Genomic DNA, 13,269 nt, shown 5'->3' with positions numbered 1-13,269 from the left:
GTCACGCGCTCGAGCACAAGTGACGCATGGCAGATATCTGCGCGAGCTTTTCGCAATTTTAACGAAACTTTCGACGGTATCACGAGTCTTTTTAAAGAAATGAGAAACTCAATAATCAATATGTTAATTTGGGAAGGTTAAGTTTTATTCAACATTCCCTCAGAAGCATTTTTCGACTAAAGACAAATGAAAACTACATTACCCATGATTCCCGTCGCGTCAACAAACTCGGGTTCAAAGGGCGTTAAAGTCAGAATCGCGTGCTCCTTCGGTTAGTATGTAAAACACTTAAAAATAACTTTCAGGCGATTTTTATTTTTTAGTAAAGATGTGATTTGTATTATATGTTTGTATTATTATATATATGACGGTAACTTTCTTCAGGAGTTGTTGATTGTTTAAACATTTCTAATGAACGCCAAACAATTACTTCCGCATGAAAACTAGCCGAGTTTGTTTTTAGAATTACAGTTTTAGGAGTGTCCGCTTTTGTTTGTCATTCATCATCAGGTGAAACAGGTATAGCTTCAAACACCAGTGTGGCACAGCAGGTGTTTTTTGAAGTAACAGTGTCTTTTAAAACACAGGTTTGAGCATGTCATCAGACGGATTAGGAGAGCCATCAGTACCAGCAGAGTACCAGAGAGATGGTGGTCCAGAGACAGGGGTCCCTAACTGTGACAGAGACACCCTGAAACCCACAACAGGTAAATCAAATACACAGTAACTGTTTGGCGTTTGTCAAATGCTTCTCCAACGGCTACTATCATTTTAGACATTATGGGATACTCCATATAAAGCAGGAGTGTCCAAACTTTTTTGAATGGGGGCTGTAATGTGAAAATACCTGATGGACAGCTGCTTCCCACATCATGAGGGTTATTTGAAATAATCCTGTACAAATGAGAAAAAAACACCTCATCTTTCAGTGAGAAAGAATTATACTTCTTTGCTGTAGGATTATTATGTATTGGCAAGAATATGGCAGTACACAGTTATCACAACACAGGGTGTGATTCAGTGTATTGGGACATATTGCAATATTGTGAGTAATTTGGGGTCGACTGATATTGGCTTTTCAGGACAGATACTGATACTGATCATTACAATCAGAACAGTAGGATCTGGATTTATCACAGCCCCTGTAATGCGCTAGAAATATGTTTTTAGGTTGGAGTAGCAGTCATAGGACAGATTAAAGCACTGCTCTCTAGCAGTCAGGGGTTTAAATTAGGGTCAACGATTATCGGCCTGGACAATTATCGGGGCCGATATTTGGCATTTTGCAGATTATCTTTATTAGCGTTTTATTTTATCGATCGCAGATAAAATTAAGTAATTAAAAAGTGCAAAGAAAGTGTCAGCATAGGAGGAACATTTACTTAGTGAAACCTCCGGGAGCTATTTTTATTCATTCATTTTTTATTTAAATTTTCACTTGGCTTTATAAAAAAAGTTGCCTGCAACTTGCTGTATATGATTTTCAAAGTCGATATTGATTCAACACTTGCCAACATTTAAACAAAGTTTTGTGTTGGATGTTGTTATATAATAAATTCTAAATATTGACAGAAAGATTATAATTTTTATTGCAAATGCATATCGGTTCCAAATATTGGTTATCGGTCTTATTAACCACAGATAATCTGTATCGGCCCTTAAAAACCAAATTTGGTTTACCCCTAGTATAAACCCAAAAACAATACTGAATTGATTCTCAGAAACACTGTATGATGAAAGAATAATTGGCGATACTCAAGGGTATCGATATTTTCTTACATCTCTGCTTTACTGTGGCCATGTCTGCTACCTATTAGGAAATGTCTCCTGTAAGGTTAGTTTTTGTTTGCTTGTCTGTTGTCTGTTCATGAAAACACATTGGTGCTTGTCTACAAACAGTACGATAGTCTTGCCATCATGAGGTGAATGGAAAAAATACAAAGTGGTCCGGCTGTATCAACCAATAACGAGTGGGGCCACATATAGTATATTTTGAACAACAAGCCAGGTTTAAAATTGGCCTGAGGGCCACGATCAGCCCCCAGTATGGACTTTGGGCATGTCTGATATAAAGTTTCAAATATAGAAGAGACTTATCATCTGTGGAGTAGACCTGCCAGTAACTTACTGGAATCCATTTGAGTCTTTTCTCAGTTATTGACTCTGTCACTGAATACCTTTCTCTCTGGTATTTTTCTGTGTTACTGTGAACAACTGGACTTCTGGTAAGCTTTCGGTTATGTTATTGTGTAGCTGGAGTCTTGAACTGTGAAGGATGACCTGAGTAAGTGCACAGACTTCTGTGATTTCAATAAACAAATTCAGTTAATGCAAGTGGACTCTGCTGGAAATGTGTCAGGGGGATCAGGAAGTGAGTCAGGTGTCGGCTCTGGCTTCTAATTAAGTAGGCAACAAATATCAACTGTCTGCATCCCCTCCCTCACTTGCATCACCTGCTTCACTGAGCTCAAATCCAGAAAAACTTTCCAAGAATTTTTTCCTAGTTAATGTTTTACCCAGTCACTTCCTGTAAGGTAAGGTCTGGCTCTTAGGGACATTTTTTGGTATTACCAAGAAAACCAATGAAAACTCTCTCTGCAGAATTGTGTGAGTGTTACTTTTATAACTTGTTATGGTTCTCTGCTATTTGTATGAGGACAATACTTTGTTAAGTAAAATAATTAAGAAACTTCAATCACTCCGATAACCCCGACCTCACTCTGGTAACACGTTCAGGTAAAATGGGACAATAATCTCTGTTTATATTTTTAAAAAAAAGGTGATATTCATTTATTAGTTCAGTCTTTAATTCAGTAAATCCAACCTATGGCTATTTATTAAAAAACCATGTCCAACCTTTCTGCCACACTTTCCCTGTTTTTTCGTTGCCTGTTTGCTTGGTGCCATATTGTCAACACTGGACATGTATGTGTGCGTAACAAAAGCAGCTTTTACACTGACTGCTCAAGGCGGGAATATCACGCCGTTATGCCACCTTACTGTTCTGTGTATAACGTAAAAAATATATAAGAGAGAAGATGAATGATTATTATTGACATGCTATGCCTCTGTTATTTTCTATAAAGTGCCACTGACGCATATGTTGTGTGACATACACTACAGGCTGACGTTGTGTTACACGTCACGCCTGTCATGCCTCTTTTGATTGCGGGATGCTGCATAATCACACACTGGAGCTGTGTAAAAATACAGGGGCAGCATAAGGGGGGATTTTTGTAGCTGATGTGGCCTTACAACATGATGTTTAATATTTGTCAAGTGACAAAAATACAAGAAATATCTGAAATGTTACAGGTGGCACAAAATAGTATAAGTCATAACTTAATGGCACCTGGTAGCCTAAAAACATGCCTGTTTTACTTTTAAAAAATGTCTCTCTTTTTACCTGAATGTGTCAAATACTCGCTTAAAACCTTTTCTTATAAACAGTGTTGTGATAATATTTAGATTTTAAATAATAAAAAGCTCATTCTACAAACATTTTAGCTGCAGGAGTCTTATTACCAAAATTAGAAAGTCATGCAAGCATGCCACATGTTTTTCCTGGCAAGTTCAGAGACCGGACATTTTTTGACTCTTTGTCCTGCCCATACTTGTTATCTCAAATGAACAAAAATGATTGTTTCATGTAAAGCACATTTGTTTCTCAAAAACATGTTTGGTTGCTGGCAGCTAATATTTAAAGAGCCCAATATGTAAAACCTCATTTGTCCCACATTACCTCACTTCACCCTATGTTATACGGAGAAACAGTTGACCGTCTGCTAAAAGTTTGCTCATGTTCTCCCGAGATTTGGGAAACCCGTGCCAGCCAGTGCTGTGTCAGTGGGAAGTAAGATTATTACAGCCAATAATTAAAGGATTTGGAGCGTGAGTCACAACCAGTTCTCCTATCTGGAAATAGCATTGCGGGGTGTGTGGTATGTGTTTGAGATTACAGCCAATCATGTCCCGCCTACTTGGCTGACATTTCAGTCTTCTGGTTCGAGTCATTGCCACCTGTTACATGAGTTATACTCTGGTAGTGTAGTGGAAAGTAAATGAAATGTTAATCATATTTTCCGCTGTGAGTGTCCTGTTGGTGATCACCTTTCCTATCACTGATTAATCACTGATTTATTTTTTATTCAAATTATACATTCTAATGTCAGACCTCCTAAGAATCAGACATAATCTAGTTTAAGATTTCAGGACATGTGACTGGAGGATCATATTTCCAGACGTTTGTGCATTTAACATCTACGTATGATTTGGCATACATTACAATATCTGACTGACGTGGAGGCTTATACAGGAGTCACAACTCAACCATGGACTGAAAACACAAACAGCAGAAACAGATACCTCATTTCCTGTTCAAAGTATGACTTAGTCTAACATAATACTGTGTAAATATTTTTTTTATTTATCCAGCCTGCTGGTTTAACCCTTTGAAACATAGAGCAACAACACTTCCTTGTGCTGCTTTCAGACACATTTCACAACTATTTAAACCTTGAACCCTGTGCAAATTGGTCTAATTTCTTTCAAAAACATGAAAAAAGGCAACTAGGTAAGACATGTCCTGCCAAATTGCAAGAAATTTGTAGATTTAGACAATTATTTTTAAAAGCTGGGGATAAATGTCAAGGGAAAAAAGGTTAGAAAAAAACTATATCAAAATCATCACATTTAAATATTTATAATTATTTTACACCATTGTTGCACTTTTTCCAGGTCATTTTGTTGTTGTTTTTTTTATCGTACTTTTTTTTCTTTTTTTTTAGTAGTAATTTTCAGGTAATTTTCTTGTACTTTCGATTTACGAACAAGGATCAAAGGATCGATCCGTTGTTTACATCCGCCATCACACAGGTGTTGTAAACAGAGAGCAAGATTTGCGGCTTATTCAGGTTTTATTGTAATGCTGTTGCTCCAGTAACTGATTTTTTAAATAATATTCATCTTGAAGTGCTATACGACTTCAAGTGGAATTGAAATTTTTGTTGTTAATTTTTAGTGAATTAGTTTTACTATAATGCTGTAATAAGCGGAATTGTGATAGGAGCCATATAAAGATACTTTTAGTTTCTTTATTTACTTGTTTTGTTAAAAAAAAAAGTTATACCCTCCACTAAGTGGAATTTCTAAAGACACGTTTTACTTCTTTTCTTCTTCATTACACGTCTGCCCTTCTTACTTTCTCTCTGTCATTCTATCATTGACAGACTCGGCAGAGCGCGTTGAGGATGGAGTCAACGTGTGCCAGTTTTTCCTCATGGGAAAGTGTCATTTTGGCCACAGATGTCGTTTTTCTCACAGGTCTGCTCAGCTTACCTTCTTCAGCAAACACCCGACTTTCAGTATTTTTTGTTAGATTCTTGACATGTGAAAAAAACATTTTTAGAAACAGCAACATAATATGGATTTGCAAATTATTGTGACACCAAAGCGGCTAATTTTAAATACACAGCTGCATGAATGTTAGAGGATAAGTTCACATTTTGGTAGCCTTAAAACGAACTCCAAAATCTTAATTCTACAACAATTTAAGCCACTAATAACTCCGTCACTGTAGATGTTGGCTTGTGAATATTGTTTTAAATGCAACATATTATGCTCTTCTGAATTTTGTGTCTTATGTGAGTTTTGCAATGAGGGATAGCGAACACATAGAGAAGTAATATAAGCAAAAACTTCAGGTTTCCGTACTGTTTTTAACACAATATTCAAACTGTTATTTTTATTCTGGCTAGTATGACATCATAGTGTGCAGGATTTCCTTATATGGTCATCTGCTCCAGGTACGCTATTGCAAGTGTTTACATTATTCAGCCTACAATGCTACATATAGTTACATGCTAACGTCAGCTAAACATGTAAACTTAGTTGCTGACGTTGTTAATTTCTCTCCAATTTCTGATCATATCCGTGCTGGAAGCTTTTCTTGGTGTTTTTTCACAATAAAAAGTTCCACTATTCTCTGTTACAGTTAGAGACAGGCATTAACACGATGCATCTGAGACAGAGGTGTTCCAGCACAGACAGTATGAGGAAAATAATGTGTTTTTTGAACATTCAAGTATGTAAATATGTTCAAACAGAAACCCAAAATACAAGTATGCACCTGAAAATGAGCATAATGGGTCCTCTTTAAAATAGAAAAAAATGTGATCCTATCCTCTTACTATATATTACTAAGCTGCTCTTGGTTACAGAAATTCATAGGAAAATGTACAGAAATTGTTTTTTTACTTATAGTTAATTTATTTTTAATAACTATAACACTAAATATGTTGACAATTACTGTAGCAAAACCACTAACACTAAATTCATAGATTCCTGAATGCTAATTTATTATTTCTATGCTCTGAGAAGAATTTTATGTGTTTTATTTCTGTTAGTCAATCACTGCTCATATTGTAGACCAGACAGACACTGACACTCAGCCATGACTAAATATGGCTGTTCAAAGTTCATAATGCTACACGAGGGTTAATCTGTGTCAAATGGAATTAAGACTAAGAGCATTTTTTTCCCCATCTGTCATATTTTCCATGTATATTCTGACATTTTTTCCACTCGTATTGCTCTCTTGCTAGTAACCCATCGATAGATGATTCAGGGGCTGTAACACCTGACCAGGATGACAAACAGGATGGAGAGAAGGCAGAAAGACACAAAAAGAAAGTGAAGAAAGCCGCAAAGCCAAAATATGAGGCAAAAGGTCATTTCATATCGAGCAAGAATTCCTCTGGCATCTGATGATCATCACATATTCTTAAGGGGCTGATTCACATTTTCTGTACATTATTTTGTTTTCACACTTTTTTAATGTCTTACTCTCCCACAGAGGTGAACAAAAAGCCTCGCATGCGCACAGCAGATGATGTTATCTCTCGGATCCTGTGGGACTCATCAGTGGATGGGTCTGAATTTGTAGTGGGGTATGTGGATCGTTTCCTGGGTGTGCTGGAGCGTCCCTTCAACGACTTCAACTGGGACACCAATCCCTGCGACTGCGATTACACCTCTGAGCTGGCCCTGCCCAGACACAGGATCCAGTACTTCACCTACAGAGGGCACCGCGTCTGGGACCGCCACAGCAGGACTGACAGGGTGTTTGGCTCCACCGGTCAATCTCTGGCTCCCCCCTTTGGAGGGGAGGGGGAAGTAAAGGGTAAGAGAGAGCCATTTATTGCTGCCCCACCTTACACACACAACCATGTACAACTTACACCAAACTTACAAAAGCCAGTACTTCTCTTTTAAATTCATGCTGGCCAAATGTTTGTTTCAGAGGAAATTAACCCAGAAGGCCAAGAGCAACAACAAGACTGCTTTGAAACAACAGAAAAGCAGGCACCTGCTGTTAGTGAGCAGGAAGAGACTGAAGCAGGAGAGTGTGATCAAACTGAGAACACACATCTGGAAGAGGGGAAGCAAAGTGAGACAAACACTGCTGACGCAACACAAGCAGCGCCAAACTGTCGAGAAAACACTTCTCAGGAACAACAGGAGTCACAAGGAGAAGCATGTGTTATGGAGGAGTCTGCAAAGAGGTGTGGAGTTCTTGATCACCCTTTAAATTTAACTCAGAACAGATAATAACTTATAGCCTGTTGCTTTGCTGATGATTACAAAGCACAAACTAACAGTCAAGTGTGTTTTTGTGAAGTATGGTTTTACGTGATATCCTGATATCTACAGGTATTGTCTTCCATTACATTAGTTTGGGGCATAATTGACACAGACTGCATCCCCAGTTTTCTTTTGCATGTTCCTGTGAACCTTTAATAACCAGAGGCAGATGTTTGCAGTGTTAACATAAGAACACAGCACAGGAACTTGGAAATGTATTTTTTTACTGTGTCCGTAAGATATTTCACATTAAGGAGAATTGTATATTATGTGACTTTTAAAGCAATTTCAATTATATCCTTGTGCCTCTTAAGTAATTGTCCTTGCCTATCATGATTTTAGATTTGAGGCTTCAACAGACCAAATGTCCTTATCCCACAAAGAGAATGTAAGTGTTAAAGAGGAGCGTGAGGAAGGGAATTCGGCAGAATGGCACGAAAGCTGGGAAGGCAAAGAGGATACTTTGGTGGGTACAGCACAAGTCACCTTGAAACAAATTCTTTTTCTGCTATTATAGTTCATGCTAAACACAATCACTCTGTCCTCTATTTTTACGCAGAGTTGTCTCGGAGCCCTGAACATCAGCCAGAATCCATCATCACCTCTGGAGCAGAGAGAGGAGAAGCGTGGTAGCGGTGGTCGCCCCCCTAAAAAACGACCCACACACTTCATCACCTTCAGAGCCAACACTCCTGCCATCCTCTCTGGTTTCCAGCAGCTGCAAGAGGAGATCACCGCCCTTCTACCGTCCTCTGCCCCTCACTGGCAGACGGCCTCCAGCCTTCACGTCACCATGTGCCTCCTGAATCTGTCCGGCCCAGCGGAGGTGGCCGCTGCCGGGGAGATCCTCCGTCAGTTTGCCCATTTGGATCGTAACCCCCCGGTGGCTCTGACATTCCCCTTGAGGCTGAAGCATTTCAACGGAAAGGTGCTGTACCTGAGCCCCCAGCCTCAGCTTCACCTCCAGCAGCTCAACAGCGGCCTGCAGGAGGCCTTCAGGAAGGAGGGCTGGCTCCACAGGGACTCCTACAATCCGCGCTACCACCTGACGCTGGCCAAGGTAGAGGGCGTAGAGGGAGAGAGGATTTTTGAAGGGGTTGGGGACCTGAAGGTAGGGAAAGGTATAAATTTTGGGCGTCTGCCAGTAAACACCTTACACCTTTGTACCATGGGGGTTTCCAAAGTAGACGGTTTTTATGAGACCGTGTGCACAGTAACTCTTCGATGATAGAAGAGTGGGAACACTACATACATGTATGTTTAAACTACAGTTGGTAACTTTGATAAAAATAACTTTTAGTCATATTTGCTGAAACTGTCACTACAACCACATAGTAGTAGATGAGCAAGACCTCCTCCTTTTTGTAGTGCTTCTAATGACGTTAACTTGAATCAGCCACAGCAGAGGGAAAATGTCCAATCAGAGTTGAGGAGTCTCTAATGCAGCTGTCAATCATATCATTCACTACTCATGAACTGCAATCAAACTAGGCAATCAAAATCCTGTTGCTGCTTTGCCTATTTCCTGCCTCAGATGTTTTCATAAACATATTTTAGTGTACTGTTTAGCTGTAAAATGAGAGAGCTTTCTTATTTTGCAGTTAAACAGTACACTTAAATATCTAGAGAGACATCAGAGACTAGGTCCAAAGTATACTGGAACACATGGACTAGAGGCAACAAACTTTATTAAAAGATGTTTTGACACAGAGCGTCTTCATCAGAGTCGAACAATGAGTGTATGTTTTGTTCCACTCTGACAGAGACGCTCTGGTATCAGAACATGCTTTAATAAAGTTTATTGCCTATGGTCCGTGTGTTATAGTATACTTTTACCTCAATTTCTGAAATCCCTCTTGATATAGGACTGTGCTACTCTGATTGCACTGATTGACATGCCTGCCTTTGCTCATCCTAAAGCTGTTAAGGTGCACTTAACCTCTCCTTCTTTTGGTGCACAAAAATATGTTTGTGAAAACATTTGAGGCAAGAAATAGGCAATGCAGTAACAGAAAGACTTGATGTACTGTTTAGCTGTAAAACGAGAACGTTTGTGACCTGGCTCTCCATGTTGAAAACAGATGAGACAAAAACCAAGCCCTGTCTAGCAGCAAGGACAAACATTCTTATCTTACAGCTAAACAGTGCACTAAAATATGTTTCTAAAAACATTTGAGGCTAGAAATAGGCAATTCAGTAACAGAATTTGTTTCATATTTAATCAGCACTTCTTAGTTTGACAGTTTGACCACATCACATAAACATTTTTTCACAGACTATCTGACTCATGCACTTCTGTGGGAAAGTAGTGATAGTTTCAGCAAATAATAATAATTTTATTTTTTAATAAGAGTTACCTACTGTAGCTTTCATGATGCAGTAACCTATGAAATTTGCACTATCCATGTACCCTCAACCAATATCGGATGGCTGTTTTAAGTGTTTAAGATTATTTAGAGAAAAAGCACTTTTAAAGATAATCGGGTGAAATACAATTTTATATGAAGGCCTAAAGGGAGTTAAATTAATATGGCGAGCACAATGTTCACTTATACTGGCCTATGTTAAGGTCCAAAAGCACAATGGTTCCACTACACTTAAAATATATGTATTTTCTATAATTAATGCCTTTTTAATCTCAGAGCCTATGTTATATGTCCTTTTAAAGGTGAGAAATCAATGTTGTTGTTTTGTCACTTTACTGGATATTTATCATTTTAATCTTGAAAAATATTGATATTTGATACTGTTTTCACTACCACAGAGAAAATTGACAACGAGGCCATACAAGTTAAAAGTTGCATTAAAAATAAATATAACAAGGCTAAAACATAACGGTGACAACTTTTTTTCTTGGTTAGTGGCAGAGAACTGCAGAATGATTGTAGTGAACATTAGCATTAAGACACAAAGTGCAGCAGGTACCGGTGTATGGATAATGTTGAAAATTAGTATAGAAACTCTTTCAAATATTCAAAATTGATTTTTTTAAAATAAATCCATATTTTTGATGACACTAGAATGTAGTCCACACAATGACAATACAAGGAATTCATGCAAGCTGATAACAATACATCCAGAACTTGCTAAAAGCACAAATGTTTACTTTGGTGAAGTGCATCCACTGTACTTCAAGTCCATTTTTCGTGTTTTGTGTTTCGTTTCTGTGAGTTTCATCAGTCTTCTTACTTGTTAGTTTTAGTAGATAGAAATGAAAAAATACATTCTAGTGTTTTATCAAATTTTATTTATCAAAATATTAATTAGAAAGAAAACATCAGTTGCCGCCCTTGTCAACGTTAAACCCACATTATGAATCATGATGTCAGTGTAAAAATCACCGGCTGTAGATGCCGAGGTCACAGTCAAATCTGCCTTCAGGCTGTGAGGGAGAAACATGCAAGTAAATTATTTTAAATCAGCTTTAAATCATTAAAATACAAAATTCTTTAAATTGTTTTGCTCTATTTATTATCTCATGGACCAAACACGGTGTACAGGGCCAACTTTATGCTTCACGTATATCTACTATTTACAGCTGCACTGACAGGACATATGCACCTGCCATAAAGGCTTATGTACGAGACATGAATTGTTCATGAGGGGGAACGATTATTCTTTCTTTACAGCTATGAATTAAATAGTTGTAGCTAAATTCCAAGATTTATCTGTTTTGAATGAATATTGCATGCATGGGCTTCCACAAAAAGTGATGACTTTGTATGCCTCTTAGAATGAATTACAACCAGTAGATTGTCGAGGACATTAAATATTGAATTGGTTATTTTAAATCCTGTGAGTGGTGATATTTTATCAGCACGGTGATGGATGGCCTGGATGCGGTACTGTTGCCGTGGTTTTACATACAGTCACGTGGAGGCCGCGTAAAACGCTCCCTGAACAACTCTTGCATACATAATATAATTTTCTGTCTTCTTTCACACACATACAGCATACATAGGCTATATGAGTCAGTGAGTATGCTCTCTGGCTCGCTACTGTTTGCTCCCTTGCTCGCATTATCTCCCTGCCTCCCTTCCCCCACTCTCTTTCAGTGACACAGAAAAACTAACGCCGCCCCCTCCCTCTTTGCTCGCTCGCTCCTGCCCCCCTTTTCTCCAATGGCAGACAAACACCATACTCTTTTTACTCTTCATTATATCTCCAATTTCCATTTCTGGTTTCAGATCGCCCAGAGAGCATCTCCATCAGCGCCCTCTCATCATGCTCTCCTCTGCCTCCTTGCCACTGAATCAGTGTTGATGCTGTCCTGCAGCCTCCTCTGAAAGCTGGTTTTGCCTAAAAATCCATTGCATGCTGCTCCCCCCCCTCCACCCCCCCAGCCTCTATATTCATTGTTCACTCCATCTCTCACCCTCCCTCCTCTTTCTCTCAGCATCACTCCCTGGGAACCCACTTTTTTTCCCCTCCTCAGTATTTCATGTTGCCTTCCTCTGCATCTCCCCCTCCCCATATTCATCTATGTGTGCTTATTCTCTAATTTTACATGCATCTCTACCTCACGTTAGCTCTGGACACATCCTGAACATCATAGGCAGGAGTTTTGCATCCAACATGTGAGTGCATGTCTTAAAAAACATCTCTTTTCACTATTATTCAGTGCACACAGTTGGCTGCATTTTGACTCTTTTCTCTCAGTAATCTGGTCAGGGTTCAGTGTGGTAGTCTGGCGGAGATTGGTCAGGTTGATGGGGACTGTGCGTGGTGGGGGTCGGCATTAGAAGTGTGCCTCGGTATGAAGTGAGTGAGGGGGTTAACCCCGCTAATCCTCAGTAACAGATTAATTATCTTTGGGCAATATCGTGTTGCCGCCGTGTTGTGAAGTCGCTTGGGCGTTAAGCTACGAAGGGCTACAATGCAACGATAAAGGGTCCCTTAGGGGTGTCTCCTCAATCTTAATCCCTCTCTCTCTCTCTCTCTCTCTTTCACTCACTCTCTCACTCTCTCTCTCGCTGTCTCTCTCACTCACTCGCTCTCACTGAGAGCGCCTCTCTCATCCATCAACACAAGCACCTCTCCACTGTCACCAGACAACCATACAATTATTGGCAATTTAATATTTAAATAACTGCAAGAATTATTGGCTCATTTTTTTTTACCTTTTTCCCCCCATTTTGACATATTTTTGGCATGTCTCCAAGTCGTTTTTTTCAGGATGATGTTTTTTCAAGAGCATCAAGCGTTGATGGCTGGCAGTATACCTCTTTGAGTGGGTAAATATTTCACGGACACCGGCGAGAGAGACGAGACGAGAAGGAGAGAGAAACCTCCCATCACAACCGACAGAGGTAAGAGACTCATCTCTCTCTCTCCTGTCGATTATGGCTTAATTGTTGATGTGGTTGCAAAGATATGATTTATGATAGAAATGCACATTACACCACATGGCAGTGTATTGCTAATTTGGATTTTTGCTGTAAAATTTTGAAATATGTTTAATGGATGTTCATGAGACCATTACACCATTTTGCCAAAATGGATTCTTTTCTTTCCAACTATTACACCTAATGGATGAATCTTCTCCAATGGACGATTGTGGAATAAGATGCTGTAACAGTTTGATTGCATCCAATTATTTCACACCCAGGTTGTTTTCTATTTCCTCTT

General features: G+C 39.0%; 2 protein-coding genes across 10 annotated transcripts in view; both read left to right on the top strand.

The window, feature by feature from the left end:
* Positions 1 to 39: 39 nt before the first annotated feature.
* On the top strand, positions 40 to 12,943 carry leng9 (leukocyte receptor cluster (LRC) member 9). 7 transcript variants are annotated; one of them, XR_015777940.1, is made up of 10 exons: positions 40 to 271; positions 588 to 707; positions 5,229 to 5,322; positions 6,603 to 6,727; positions 6,854 to 7,180; positions 7,301 to 7,562; positions 7,984 to 8,107; positions 8,201 to 8,701; positions 11,829 to 12,218; positions 12,804 to 12,943. XR_015777940.1 is itself a non-coding variant. In XM_088084442.1 (9 exons), the coding sequence occupies exons 1-9, from the start codon at positions 187 to 189 to the stop codon at positions 12,819 to 12,821; spliced, it is 1,707 nt and encodes a 568-aa protein (XP_087940568.1). In that variant the 5' UTR covers positions 42 to 186; the 3' UTR covers positions 12,822 to 12,940. The 7 variants fall into 7 exon arrangements, 4 of the variants coding, with proteins under 4 accessions (XP_087940568.1, XP_042345095.2, XP_087940569.1 ...); XR_015777938.1 differs by having other exon boundaries at positions 8,201 to 8,752; XR_015777939.1 differs by having other exon boundaries at positions 8,201 to 8,762.
* Positions 12,812 to 13,269, top strand: part of ttyh1 (tweety family member 1) — a 33,023-nt gene continuing 32,565 nt past the window's right edge. For all 3 annotated transcript variants that reach the window (XM_088084444.1, XM_088084446.1, XM_042489162.2), the window contains exon 1: positions 12,812 to 12,950. The gene's annotated coding sequence lies outside the window, so the exon portion shown is untranslated. The remainder of the gene's footprint in view (positions 12,951 to 13,269) is intronic.

The sequence above is a fragment of the Plectropomus leopardus genome, chromosome 11 (genome assembly GCF_026936395.1).
Source record: "Plectropomus leopardus strain MGB_pleo_1.0 chromosome 11, ASM2693639v1, whole genome shotgun sequence".
In the NCBI taxonomy this organism is placed as follows: Eukaryota; Metazoa; Chordata; class Actinopteri; order Perciformes; family Serranidae; genus Plectropomus; species Plectropomus leopardus.
The sequence above is the reverse complement of the archived record's forward strand: the minus strand, read 5'-3'. Positions and strand labels throughout refer to the sequence as shown.